This window comes from Benincasa hispida, chromosome 5 (genome assembly GCF_027475165.1).
Source record: "Benincasa hispida cultivar pf3 chromosome 5, pf3_genome.v1.1, whole genome shotgun sequence".
Classification (NCBI taxonomy): domain Eukaryota; kingdom Viridiplantae; phylum Streptophyta; class Magnoliopsida; order Cucurbitales; family Cucurbitaceae; genus Benincasa; species Benincasa hispida.
In genome coordinates, this window is record NC_143482.1 from 7,547,737 (window position 1) to 7,560,375 (window position 12,639).

The window sequence follows — 12,639 nt, forward strand, 5'->3', positions numbered from 1 at the left end:
AAGTTTTGAAGAAAAATATTATCCTAGCTTCTTTAGGGAAGCTAAAAGCTATGAGTTCCTCAGATTAGTTCAGGGATCGTTGACGGTCACTCTCGTGCTCTTCACTTCTCTCAACAACATATGATGGATAATTGGACTGTTGAGCATTATGTCAATGTCTACAAATCGCTCAAAAACTGTTCTCTTAAACACCTCTAACTTCCGTGGGATAAGTTTCTCCTTCACAGTAATAATGTGGGCCAAGCTCGTTACTTGATCGGGAAATCAATCGACTACAGGTATTCTGAAACGTGTTGACATCTTAAATCACTCATGCATAAAATAAAGATTCAATCAACAATTCCTTCAGAAAAAAATTGTAAACACAACATTCTGTTTAAGTCTCGCTAGAACCACTATCGCTAGACATTTTCTTGCTAGTCTCGTTTTCTCTGGTACTGCTCTCGCGAGTCTTGTTCTCTATAGTGTCGCTCTCGCTGGTGTCACTCTCTTTGGTGTCGCTCTCGCGAGTCTCTCTCTATCTAGTGTCGTTCTCGCTGGTATCGCTTTCTCTAGTGTCGCTCAGGCTAGTCTTGCTCTCACTAGTATCGCTCTTGCTGGTTTCACTCTCACTTGTCTCATTCAAATTCTCTCTTTCTACTCATCTTCAACCTCAGAACACATCGAAAACAAAAAAAGATCATAGGTTCATAGTATTTCTAAACCCCAGAACGACCCACCATATCCCTATTACCGATCAGTTTAAGACACAATCGACACAGATTGAAATCACTTACCAGTTAGATTCGATTTGTCGACAGTAGTGGAAGATTTTGCAAGCCCAAATAATGGATTTCAAATGCAGTGAAACCGTTTGGACTTTGAATACTTATGAGCGATACGAAACCGTTACTTTTGAAGAGTTTTAGTTTTGGTTTTCAGTAAAAGGGTAAGAAGACAAAGAGGTGGAGGCATTTACATAATATGGTATGACGATGATGTCAGCAGAGAGTCAATTGATATTATTTTCAAAAAATGGGTCATTTAACATTTTGGATCCAAAAAATGGATCATCCATACAATTTTCCTTAAAAGTTCTGTGTACATCTAGCAGTTATGCACCGTCACCATTATATAAAAGAGAACAACACTAACTAACTTGTAGATACCTTTGTATTTGTACTTATGATATGCTTTGTTATTTCTATATATATATATATTAAATCAATTCCGATTTTCCATGTCTCTTTCTTTTTTCTTTGCCCATAAAGATATTATTCATTCTCTTTGTTATTAGAAGAATTGATATTTACTTTATTTTATTTTTTTTGTAATCTAGAAACCTAGATTTGAAATTTATATATAATATATATGAATTTGTTTAGATTATGTAATCTACAAAACGTAAATTTAATTTTTGTTTTTGTTTGATTTGATTTTTATTAGTTTTTGTTCATAAATCCCTTTTAAGATTCAAGAGAGAGGGGTATAATTGTCCATTAAAAAATATTAATTTAATATTTAATGATTTTAGACATTTTAAAATGAAAAGTAGGTTTAGATATTTTCCAAAATCATATTAAAAAATTAGACATCTATTGAGTCGATTCAATAATTTTTTAATCATTGGACTGGCGAACTTCTTTGGCCAAATAAGAATAGTGTTGGAACTCAACTTCCCAACTTCTTATGCATGAGCCGTTGAGCTGCTTCGATCTGTGACATGGGTAAGCTTCTCATTGTATTTTATTTTCCATCCAAGAGCTTTTGGTAAACAAAATTAAATGAAAAGACACTGTCGAAATAAAATAAAAATTAATTAAAAATAAGAGAACATCCCTACATACGATACAATGTAATCTATTGTGTTCAATGGGCGCGTAGCTTTGCCACTTGAAAAGGATAAGATGATATTCTTTTTGGTTTGAAGGTATCAAGTTTTGCTGATACGCAAAATCTCAAGCTCAGAGCTTCATATTCCAATTCTCATGGAAATGAGAGTCCTCCACCACCATTCCGTCTTCCGCATTCATTCCTCTCCTCTCTTCCTCAAATCAACTCCTTTCTTCCAAATTCACCCTCCTCTTCTTAAGACCTCCCTTCGTCGGCACCACCGTTTCCCCATAAACTCAGTTTCACAGAACCCATTTCAATCCAGCGAATCGATTCCTAAAACCCCAGAAAAGCCAAAGCCTAGAACTCTTTTCCCAAGTGGGTTCAAGCGCCCGGAGATTAAAGTGCCCTGTGTGGTGCTCCAATTGGATGCAGCAGAGGTTTTGAGCGGTGGTGATGCTTTGGATTTGATCGACAGGGCGGTGTCCAAGTGGGTTGGTATCGTGGTGCTCAATAGCGGCGAAGGCGGTGGCGGTAAGCTCTACGAAGCCGCTTGTAAATTGAAGTCGGTGGTCGGAGACCGCGCTTATTTGTTGATAGCTGAGCGTGTCGACATTGCGACTGCCGTTAATGCCAATGGAGTTGTCCTCTCTGATCAAGGTTGTATTAAGTAAAATTTCTCTCATTCTAAGTTTTTCGTCGCATCGAATTTTCAATTGTATCTTTTGTTAAATGAATTAACTTTAGCGAAATTCCTTTTATAAAGGCTCCTGCCTGACGGGAGGCATTTAGTCTGGATTATGATGCATATGATATATGAATTTTATAACTTTAAATCAAAGGAGAAATGAACCTAATTTTGTTTGTTGACACTGGCGTATATTTGTGCTTCGAATACATTTCTTTTTAGACACCCATTTTCTTCGCAACTGTTGCTAGAAAGCTGTTGAATGGTGAGTAATATGTTTCCCCATTTGAATCAGGTCTTCCCCCTCTTGTGGCCAGGAACACCATGCTGGATTCGATGTCAGATTCCCTGTTTCTACCTCTGGTAGCAAGGAATGTAAAATCCTCAATTTCAGCCTTAAATGCGTCTAAATCCGAAGGAGCTGATTTTCTTTTGTACGATTTTGATGAAGAGAAGCTTGATATGACAACAGATTCTGTGTTTAAGAATGTAAAGATTCCAATATTTATACTATTTTCCTCATATGGAGAGAACATAACGTTTCATGAAGCGTTAAAATGGCTGGAATTTGGTGCAAGTGGCTTAGTAATCTCTTTGCAAGCCTTGAGGCTGCTGAGCACTGATGCTGTTGGTAAATTATTTGATTCCATATTTACAGAAAATGGAAGGAAGGAGGACGATGTTGAAAGTGCCAATTTGTCTGGTTTGTTGAACATGGGCAATGGTGCTTTTGGAACAACACAAGTAGCTGGATTTGCTAATTTGGAAGATAGAGAAAAACAAGTCATAGAAACAGAGAAATTAGTATTGCGTGAGGCTATAAATGTTATTCAGAAAGCTGCTCCACTGGTGATCATTTAATTAGTCAATTTGGTAGTTGGTTTACAAACTAAATTCCAAGTATTTTCCTTTCTTGCCGTTTTAGTTATTAGATATGATCTACATTTCTCAATCTTGGATGGTTTTGAATGGCAGATGGAGGAGGTTTCGCTGCTCAATGATTCAATTTCACAAATTGATGAGCCATTTATGCTGGCTATAGTGGTAATTGTGTGCTGAACTTCAACAAACTCTGGTTGCAGGATATACATTGGTATTAGCCCTAATTTCAAATAAATTCATTTTTTTTTCATTTGAAAGACTCTAGGAGTAAATCGGCTTTTGCCATTTCTTTTCCATTTTTTTTGGGTTTGATAATCATTGACAGAATGAATGAACTTTTTCCATTCCATAAAATTTTTCTCATTCTTACATGTGTGGGGCCAAATTTGAACCCTCTGTTCCATGCTAAGGTAATCTCTGAAGCATTTTGATTTGTATGCAGTATTTTATCTTGAGGGGGTGTGCAACGCAATTTTTATTTTTCATTCTATTAATGATTCATTAGTGTCCAATTTAATATAACTTTTTTCTTCTCGCCACCTCCTTATGGGATTCACTAGATGAAGAAAGTATTACCGGCAATTTTTTATGTTTTAAAGGCATGTTTAGAAATGATTTTGAAATAGTTAAAATAATTTTTTTTAGTTTAAAAAATTCTCCAAAACATGCTTTTTACCATTCAAAATCAATTTTAATGGTATAAAAATCGTGCTTAAAAGTGTTAAATTAAATATTGAATTGAATTTGATCGATTAAAGGTATGTTTAGTAGTGATTTTGAACATGACAAAAAAAAATCCCTTAATCTACCTTCCACTTTATTCAATTGTGGTAGTAGTTTGGAAAATGTTCATTTTGTCAAGGCATTGATCATTATTTTAACAAATTCAGATTTTAGTATACGTTATCTTTTTTTCTAACCAAGGGGGAAGAAAAGTTATTTGTTTAGCAAACCATCTTTTTGTTTTCCTATGTATCATCCTTTAAACATTATTTCGAGTCTTTAGCCAACTGAGGGAGTAATGGTTTCCCATGGTAATGCTATCTTACCTCTGTTTTTCTTCAGTACACTGTCTTTTAAGATTTTATGTTTTCTGCTTGTGACCAGGGTGAATTTAACTCTGGCAAGTCAACAGTTATTAATGCACTTCTTGGAAGGAGATATCTAAAAGATGGGGTTGTTCCTACGACTAATGAGATAACTTTCTTGAGGTTCTCTGAGTTAAATTCTAATGAACAACAACGTTGTGAACGACATCCAGATGGTCAATATATATGCTATCTTCCTGCTCCCATCCTTAATGAAGTGAGTTTCTACATAATTTCCTCAACTCGAGAAGGGGTCTCCTCCACCCTTCTGGTTCTTAAAGCTTATATTATTTTTGTGATAAATGGTCTCTTTCACACACACAAAAGGGGGGGGGGGAGGGAACTGTTATTTGTCTTATTCTCTTCTTTTTCTTGTTTCCTGTTCTTTTCCAACATGGGTGTGGGATTTGACTTACCTTTTTTTGGAAGTCTCATTCTTAAATGTCCTTGTTCTTGTCAAAATTTTTCCTCTTTCATGTGTTTGAAGTACATGAACACAACCATGATGTTTGTGTATTATCACAACCAGTACCAACACGTTTTTTTATTTCTCTATTATGAATTGTTGTGGCTGTATGTGCTTTATTCAATAAAAGATGCCCAGTGAAATTGATTATTTCCTATTTGCTTTATTCCTATTTGCTTTCATGTTATGTTGACATAAGTTTCTTCTCCTTGAACTATAGTTATTCACCTTGTAGGAAGTAGTCCATTGAAATTCACAAGATATTAGGTGATGTACACTAATTGAATACTACACTCGGTGCATGAGTTTGAAAGCTGCCCATTTTCATTTCACCACATCTTATTGATTACCCTGGTGTAATGTTCTAGTTTTTTCAAAAAATGTGAAAAGTAATAATGAATTTACATTTGTTACATATTAAAATTTCACTTATTTGCAAAACCCAATTTACAAGTTTTACAGAAGATTACTCTGTGAGTTTTATTTCTAGAATTTCATATTGAAAATCCCTTCTTTCTATGGTCAGCAACAGTGTTGAGACTACTCAGAACTATGTGTTTACTAGACATTGACAAGGAACTTAGAGTGATCTGAAGTGTTACACTATCTTCATCCACTAGGATGGCCGTGTGTGTGTTGAGTAGATATATACATGCATATGTATGTGTCTATGTGTGTCTGAAGTGTTGCATCTTTGAAAACCAACATATATTATTTGGTATCTAATTATAGTTTTTCTAATTCTTTATAATGCAGATGAACATTGTCGATACACCTGGTACCAATGTCATTCTGGAGAGGCAACAACGCCTAACAGAGGAATTTGTGCCTCGTGCAGATTTGCTGCTTTTTGTCATCTCTGCTGATCGCCCGCTGACTGAGAGTGAGGTACGATTCATTGAAGTAGTGTTTTTATTCATGTGACTTGCTACTTATGCCTTGCCGGGTTAACTACAAGGACCATTTAGTTATTTCCTATCACTCGTCGTTAGGGAAAAAATTATGGAGTAGGTGTTTTGAGGAGCCTGTACTTTTATACCTTTATAAGAAAAGGTTGTGGTTGGTCCTAGATTGTGAATGGCTTCTAGACATTTGAATAAAATCACCTATGCTTTTTACTTTCAGGTTAATTTTCTTCGTTACACGCAGCAGTGGAAGAAGAAAGTGGTGTTCGTGCTGAATAAATCTGACCTTTATCAAAATAGTCACGAGGTTTGTTTAATTCTTTTTTCTTGGTGTACTTAGACTTGCATAAAGTATATAAGCGTTAGATTCATTATGAGCTTTATTTTATCTTGTAATTTTTGTGCCTTGGTTGTAGCTGGAGGAAGCCCTATCCTTCGTCAAGGAAAATGCAGCAAAATTGTTGAATACTGAACATGTATTTGTATTTCCAGTATCTGCAAGATCTGCTCTGGATGAAAAACTTTCTGCATCTCTGGAGAGTGGAGAAGTCTTATCACCCTCTAATTCTTATTGGAGAAGCAGTAGCTTCCACGAACTTGAAAATTTCTTGTACAGCTTCTTAGATGGGTCAACAAGTAATGGAATGGAAAGAATGAAGCTTAAACTCCAAACACCTGTTTCAATTGCAGAACGGCTGCTTTCTGCAGCCGAAACTCTTGTGAGACAAGACATACATTTTGCCAAACAGGATTTGGCATCATTAAATGAATTAGTTGATGGTGTAAGAAATTATGGAACAAAGATGGAAAACGAAAGTATTACTTGGAGAAGACAAGCTTCGTCACTGGTATGTATCCCAATCAAAATTTCTACTTTCCAATTATTCTTTCGACAGAAATGCAAGTTTTTTACATCTCTATTTATCGTCCCTGTGGTTTTGTGTAAAAATGCAGATTGATTCTACCCAATCACGGATTATGAAGCTTGTAGAATCCACTCTACAACTATCAAATTTTGATATCGCTGCCTATTATGTCTTGAAAGGGGAAAAGACTACCACTCTATCAGCTACCTCGAAGATTCAAAACGACATCATTTCCCCAGCACTAGCTGATGCACAAGTAACGTTTTTTAGATGTCAGCTTTTCAGTGTTTCCAATTCTTTAATCTTTTCGTTGGTAATTGGTAGTGACAGTTTTTTAACTACCAATAGGCTTGGCATCTAATTACTTAATTTTCCCAAAAATTTATAGAGTTATGCATCCATCTTAGTATCAGGGTACAGTTTGAATCTCTTGTTGTTTTGCGTGAAGATTTTCTGAAGCTTTATTGTTCCATCCATGCTGTTTTCTTGTTATATCTTGACCCTATAACTTCTCTGATCTTGTATAATTTATGTGGCATCTAGAAACTTCTCCAAGACTATGAATCTTGGCTTCAATCAGGCAATGCTCATGAAGGAATAGTATACCAGGAATCCTTGCAGAAGCTGTGGCCATCTATTGTTTTTCCGGCTACTCAGATGCATTTTGAGACCTATGAGTTGTTGAAAAAAGTAGATGATCTAAGCCTGAAAGTAATCAAGAATTTCAGTCCAAGCGCTGCTTCCAAGCTGTTTGACCAAGAAATTCGTGAAGCGGTGAGAACTTTCTAAGCCATGCTGGTCATTTTTAAGTAGGAAATTGGAAATTTACATGATCATTTATTATGCTCTTTCCTGTTCTCCAGCTGTAAAGACATGGATATGGTACAATATTTAGAGCAGATATTTGGATACTGATTTTAGATGTGCCTGCATTTTCCCGGAGTAAAAAGCAACTCCCTTGCATAAAGTTTCCACATTAAGAACCGTTTTTAATTTATCAAAAATAAAAAAATAAATATAATAAAAGGAAAATGAATGGTTGTCTTTAAGGTTTAAAGTTCTTTTTTTTTTCCCTTTCCACGAGTTCGGCAAACTTAGGAATATGTAGTTATAACTGAAAAGATTTATCATCAAACCACATGGCATTTGATCTTTAATATATCGCTCTTTCCAATTTCAGTTTTTAGGAACTTTTGGTGGACTCGGGGCAGCGGGCTTATCCGCTTCGCTTCTAACTTCAGTACTTCCCACCACAACAGAAGATCTTCTTGCTCTTGGCCTTTGTTCTGCTGGCGGGTAATGTGCATCTTCCTTTGATGTATCTTCTGCCACTTCTTTGACTTTAAGTATGCGATTGTTGGAGCAATAACATAATTTTAATGAGAATTTCTGAACTAATGAAATTCTGACGAGGCATTTATTATCTTTGATAGATTTTTGGCAATTTCCAACTTTCCAAGTCGTAGGCAACAATTGGTAAGTAAGGTAAAAAGAACAGCAGATGGATTTGCCCGAGAGCTTGAAGCTGCTATGCAAGAGGACCTCAATGAAGCAGTTCGAAATTTGGAAACTTTTGTGAGTGTCATAAGCAAGCCGTATCGAGATGAAGCGCAAAATAGGTTAGACAAACTATTGGAGATTCAAGATGAATTGTCCAATGTTGGGAAAAAACTACAAAAACTACAAAATGAAATCCAAAATCTTCATGTATCGTGACTAAACAAGCCATGTTTTTGTTAGAATTTTACCATATTTAAAGGGTTTCCTCAGTCACATATGTTAAATGGAATGATGTCACAGTATAATGTTCATCTCCCTGTTCCATCTTTTCTGGATTCCTTGTTGGGCAATGTCTATAGCTCAAAGAGAGCTGAATATTTCTTTAATAACTTCCCTTTCACAGTTTATTTCAAATCTATAGTCGACAGTGTGGGATATTTCTCAATAAGACATCAGAACTTGAGCAAGGCTGGAGAGTTAGCCAAATTCGAAATGGAGGTTTCATTGCAGATTCATCAACTACTTTTCTACAAGGGTGCTTGGTATTTGGTGATAAGCCTTATCTTAATGGAATTTTTGAAGCACAACTTTTACAATTCATCATAGTGAAAAAAGAAAAAAAAAAAACCATAATGCAAGCAGGAATGCAATGAAATGATCTGTTGTGGATTTTCTATACAGAACCGTGTCTTATCTTTGCTGAACACCATCCAAGTAAAGTCTGGTAGGAACAAACGTCTACTTCTATGTGTTGGAATATTATTTACTTATTTTTGTTTGATTCAAAATTTATAGGAGAAAAGTGGAGGGACCAACATGGTCAAAAGGTTATGGACATGAATTTGATTCCTTCACCATTTTGGTTTGATTCCTTTACCTTTCTGGTTTAAGATCCGTTGAAAAATCTTTGGTAAATAAATATAGAGTTAATATAAGACAAATAATCATAGGCTTTAATGTTTCTTCGTCCGTTTTATCATTTGGGGGGCAAAGCTAGACAAAGATGTCTGAAAGTTACCCTTCATGTGTCTGGAGGGATTTTTTATTGAGTGAGGCTGGTCAATTTAAAATAAAACCAAACAAGTTGGACGGTCCTGATGATTTGGGGGCCAGATGCTCTTGCCTTTTGGAGAGACTCTTTCTTCCAATGGAAAGTTAGGATTTATAACACAAACATGACGGGATGGATATTCAGGATTTGCAAAGCACATTCACAAGCATCTGTCTTCGAAAAATCTGGAAAGTTAGTTGAAGGAGATCATCATTTAGTATGAAACATACTTATAGAAATGCAAAGCACAGTACACTTGTTCAGTTGTTCTTCTTCCATTGGCTAACTGTGATGATGGATGGCTTCATAATTAAGCCTAAAAGATGCAATTAGTGAAAAGAAAGAGTGGTAAGTCCCTGGTAGAGAATGGTTTCTTCTTTGGAAAAGCCTTTTCAGTCAACAACTCTAATGTTAAGAAAGGTTAGTTTCTTTCCTCTCATTTTTCCTGATAGGATAACGATCCTTCAATTATCTATTGTTCACTTTGAGCATATATTTTCACGGTTTTGCTTCTGGTTTCACCCCATAAGGCCTCCTCTCGTACCAATGGAGATAGTTGTCCTTACTTATATATCCAACTTATCTAATCAATGTGGGACTTTGGTCGCATTCCCAATATTTCCATCATGACGAATGCTTTGCATGTTTTTGTGAAAGTGAAACAACTCAAATGGCCTTCCTTACTCCATAGTCGTATAAATGATACGTGTAAGATCCAAAATGGCCTCTCCTTCACCCTCAAGTTCTACTCCTAAACTTAAATCAAATGTCTACAGATGAACTGTTGGTTAAGTGTTTTCTGGGGAGAAAATATCATCTTCCATAGAATTTAACTGTGGTCCTAGGAGTTCAAACACTACCCATGTTAAACGTTTAAAAACTGTCAGAAAGTGATACTGTAAGCTGTTGTTGCTTTCTTTAATAATATAATGGTGGGGCTTTAGGAGTACAATTGAGATGAAAAAGAAGAATTTTGAGGACAGGCCACGTATTCCAACTGGTTAATTTAAAGGTTATGTATTTTGCTGATGGCCGCTCAACTTTCCTATTTGGTCGGTTGAAATTGTTCAGTTCATCATAGGCCGAGAGACTGAGAGGGATGGCCATTGAAAGCAAAGTCGTTGATTTAGAAACTTTAGTTTAGATAACTCAATGATGAAGTTACTTTGGAGTGCGTGGAGGATGGTGATTTTCCAGGGGTTCACACTTCAAAAACTAGTAAAAAGGAAAGAAAGAAAATGAAGTCTCAAATTGATCTAACAAGAACTGTAAAGCCTGTTGAGGGTTTTGCAGAATTAATTAACCTCATAAGTCATAAATATAATTCTTTTTCTTTCTTGTCTTCAGCTTAATTAGATTATAGGCAGTACTCTCACTGATATTTTGAGATAATTACTATTTGAGCTAACAGTTTAACCTGACAAGTCAACCCAAGATAGTCAAAACAACAAAATATTACTTTTACATTTTCTAAAGGTGGTATCTAAACATTAATGAACAGTATATTTGAATGCATGGACAGATTTGAAAGAGGAGAATGGAGACAAAGGTTAGGAAGTCTAGAAATCTTATTTATCTGAGAGTCCATGATAGGGAAGAAAAAAGAATTGTATTGCTTTTGTTTTGATAGATAGGTTTGGTTTTCCTTTTAGAAGGAACAACTTTTGGTCTTCATTTTGTTTTTGTTTTGGGTAACTATAAAGATCCCCTCCCCTAAGAAGAGATTAACTGGGACTGATAAGGGAGGGAGCTGATTATCTTAGCTGATATATATGCTCTGTGGGCACCAAACTTCAGTTACATTGTGGGTTTAATTTCATATACACACGTTTGTCCCATTATTTCTTCAAAGATTGAGACTTGTACATTTCTAGTGGGCATAAAGTTGTCTCTCAGCTTTTCTAGAGTACTTGACCCTACACAGCTCCTCCACTTAGGGTTCTTCACAACTATAAATTTCATTCATTCCCTTGTCTTTCTACTCCACCCTTGCATGCTTCCTCATTTCTTTGTAATCTCTTCCCTCTCTAACAACCCCATCTCAAGTTTTCAACCAAACTTGAGTTGGGATTTCTCAAAAACATTATTATTTTTTACCAGATTTCTCAACTTTGGCTCACCCAAACATCACCCAACTTCAAGTTTCCATCTCTTTTATTGACTTGATACTTCCCTGTTTTGGTGTTTGCTACATAGTGAGATCTTGTTTAAGGATAAAACGAAATGATTTCCAGTGTGTGTCAAGACCTGCAGTCCCATGTTGAATCTCATGTTTTAAGTTTCCAGTTGTTTCCTCAGGAACCAAGTTACCCCACCAGCAAATTCTCCAACAGAAAATGTGAAGAAGAAGTAGAAGCAAATTCAAAACATGGTGAAAATGGTGAAGGGTGGAGTTTCCTTGAATCTCTCTCCAATGGACATCAAGAAAACAAGGTGTATGTCCATCACTCATCCACAAAGCTAAGCAAGAAAAGCTTAGAAATGTGCACTGAAAGCTTAGGCAGCGAAAGTGGGAGTGACATGGGTGAGAACGACATCTCTTTATTGACATTGGAAGTGGACGATTCTCGTCGATATTCGACATTATTGACTCAAAAGAAAGCCATTAGAAAGTACATCACATTTCCACCTCCATTAACATCAATAAGTGGCTCCACGGGCGTCCGAGTCAAGTCCTACAGAGAAGATGGGCGGCTGGTGTTGAAAGCCATGGTATGTTCTACTTCTCCCAGCAGCTACTTCCAAGCAGAACGTAGCCATGGGAGGCTTAAACTTCAGCTGGTGAAACACATTGAAAAGAGAGTTAAAGAAGAAGATGGAGAAGAAGTTGAAGAGGAACTGAACTTTGTTGATGATGATGGGGAAGAAATGGGAATGGAAAATTTTGGAAGGCTACGCAATTGCAGCAATGGCAGGTGCAAACAAGGCAGGCACAAGAGCAAAGAGTTGCTCAATTGGGAGCCGCTCTGGGTTTCTACCTAATTATTAATCAATATATTAAGACCTCTAATTATGATTTTTAAGTAAAATTATTTATTACCCCATTTCTCTTTCTAAAATCTCCCTTTCCCATTTTCCATTGTATCTTGAATCTTATTGACAATGTGAACTGGATTTTGAGGTTATTAATGCTAATTGTTCAACCTGCAGGCAGCAGCTTATGCAGTTAGTTATTATCGTTGTTCAACCCTTTCTCTCTCTCCAACAAAGATATTTTTTCTACTTTTTAATGATTAACCTATAATACTTAAATTTTTTTTAAACAACTTTCTTACCAAAAAATTATTAGATTTAAAGTGAATTTGGATCGATTTTCTAAATACTTAAAACCATTTTTTCACTTATAAACTATTTTTTAAGTCAATTCAAATAGGCTTAGTT

General features: G+C 35.9%; 2 protein-coding genes across 4 annotated transcripts; both read left to right on the forward strand.

Annotated features, from left to right (window-relative positions):
- Window positions 1-1,589: 1,589 nt before the first annotated feature.
- On the forward strand, window positions 1,590-8,534 carry FZL (FZO-like protein). 2 transcript variants are annotated; one of them, XM_039031697.2, is made up of 12 exons: window positions 1,590-1,706; window positions 1,910-2,472; window positions 2,796-3,349; window positions 3,476-3,544; window positions 4,490-4,687; window positions 5,693-5,824; window positions 6,062-6,148; window positions 6,258-6,689; window positions 6,796-6,963; window positions 7,251-7,481; window positions 7,888-8,003; window positions 8,141-8,534. In XM_039031697.2, exons 2-12 carry the CDS (start codon window positions 1,968-1,970, stop codon window positions 8,421-8,423), a joined length of 2,775 nt encoding a protein of 924 aa, XP_038887625.1. In that variant the 5' UTR covers window positions 1,590-1,706; window positions 1,910-1,967; the 3' UTR covers window positions 8,424-8,534. The 2 variants fall into 2 exon arrangements, with proteins under 2 accessions (XP_038887625.1, XP_038887624.1); XM_039031696.2 differs by lacking the exon at window positions 1,590-1,706 and having other exon boundaries at window positions 1,837-2,472.
- Window positions 8,535-9,306: 772 nt separating this feature from the next.
- Window positions 9,307-12,431, forward strand: LOC120077727 (protein FANTASTIC FOUR 4-like). Of its 2 annotated transcripts, none has more exons than XM_039031698.2 (2): window positions 9,307-9,678; window positions 11,545-12,431. In XM_039031698.2, exons 1-2 carry the CDS (start codon window positions 9,625-9,627, stop codon window positions 12,238-12,240), a joined length of 750 nt encoding a protein of 249 aa, XP_038887626.1. In that variant the 5' UTR covers window positions 9,307-9,624; the 3' UTR covers window positions 12,241-12,431. The 2 variants fall into 2 exon arrangements, with proteins under 2 accessions (XP_038887626.1, XP_038887627.1); XM_039031699.2 differs by having other exon boundaries at window positions 9,423-9,678; window positions 11,557-12,431.
- The last annotated feature ends 208 nt before the right edge of the window (window positions 12,432-12,639 follow it).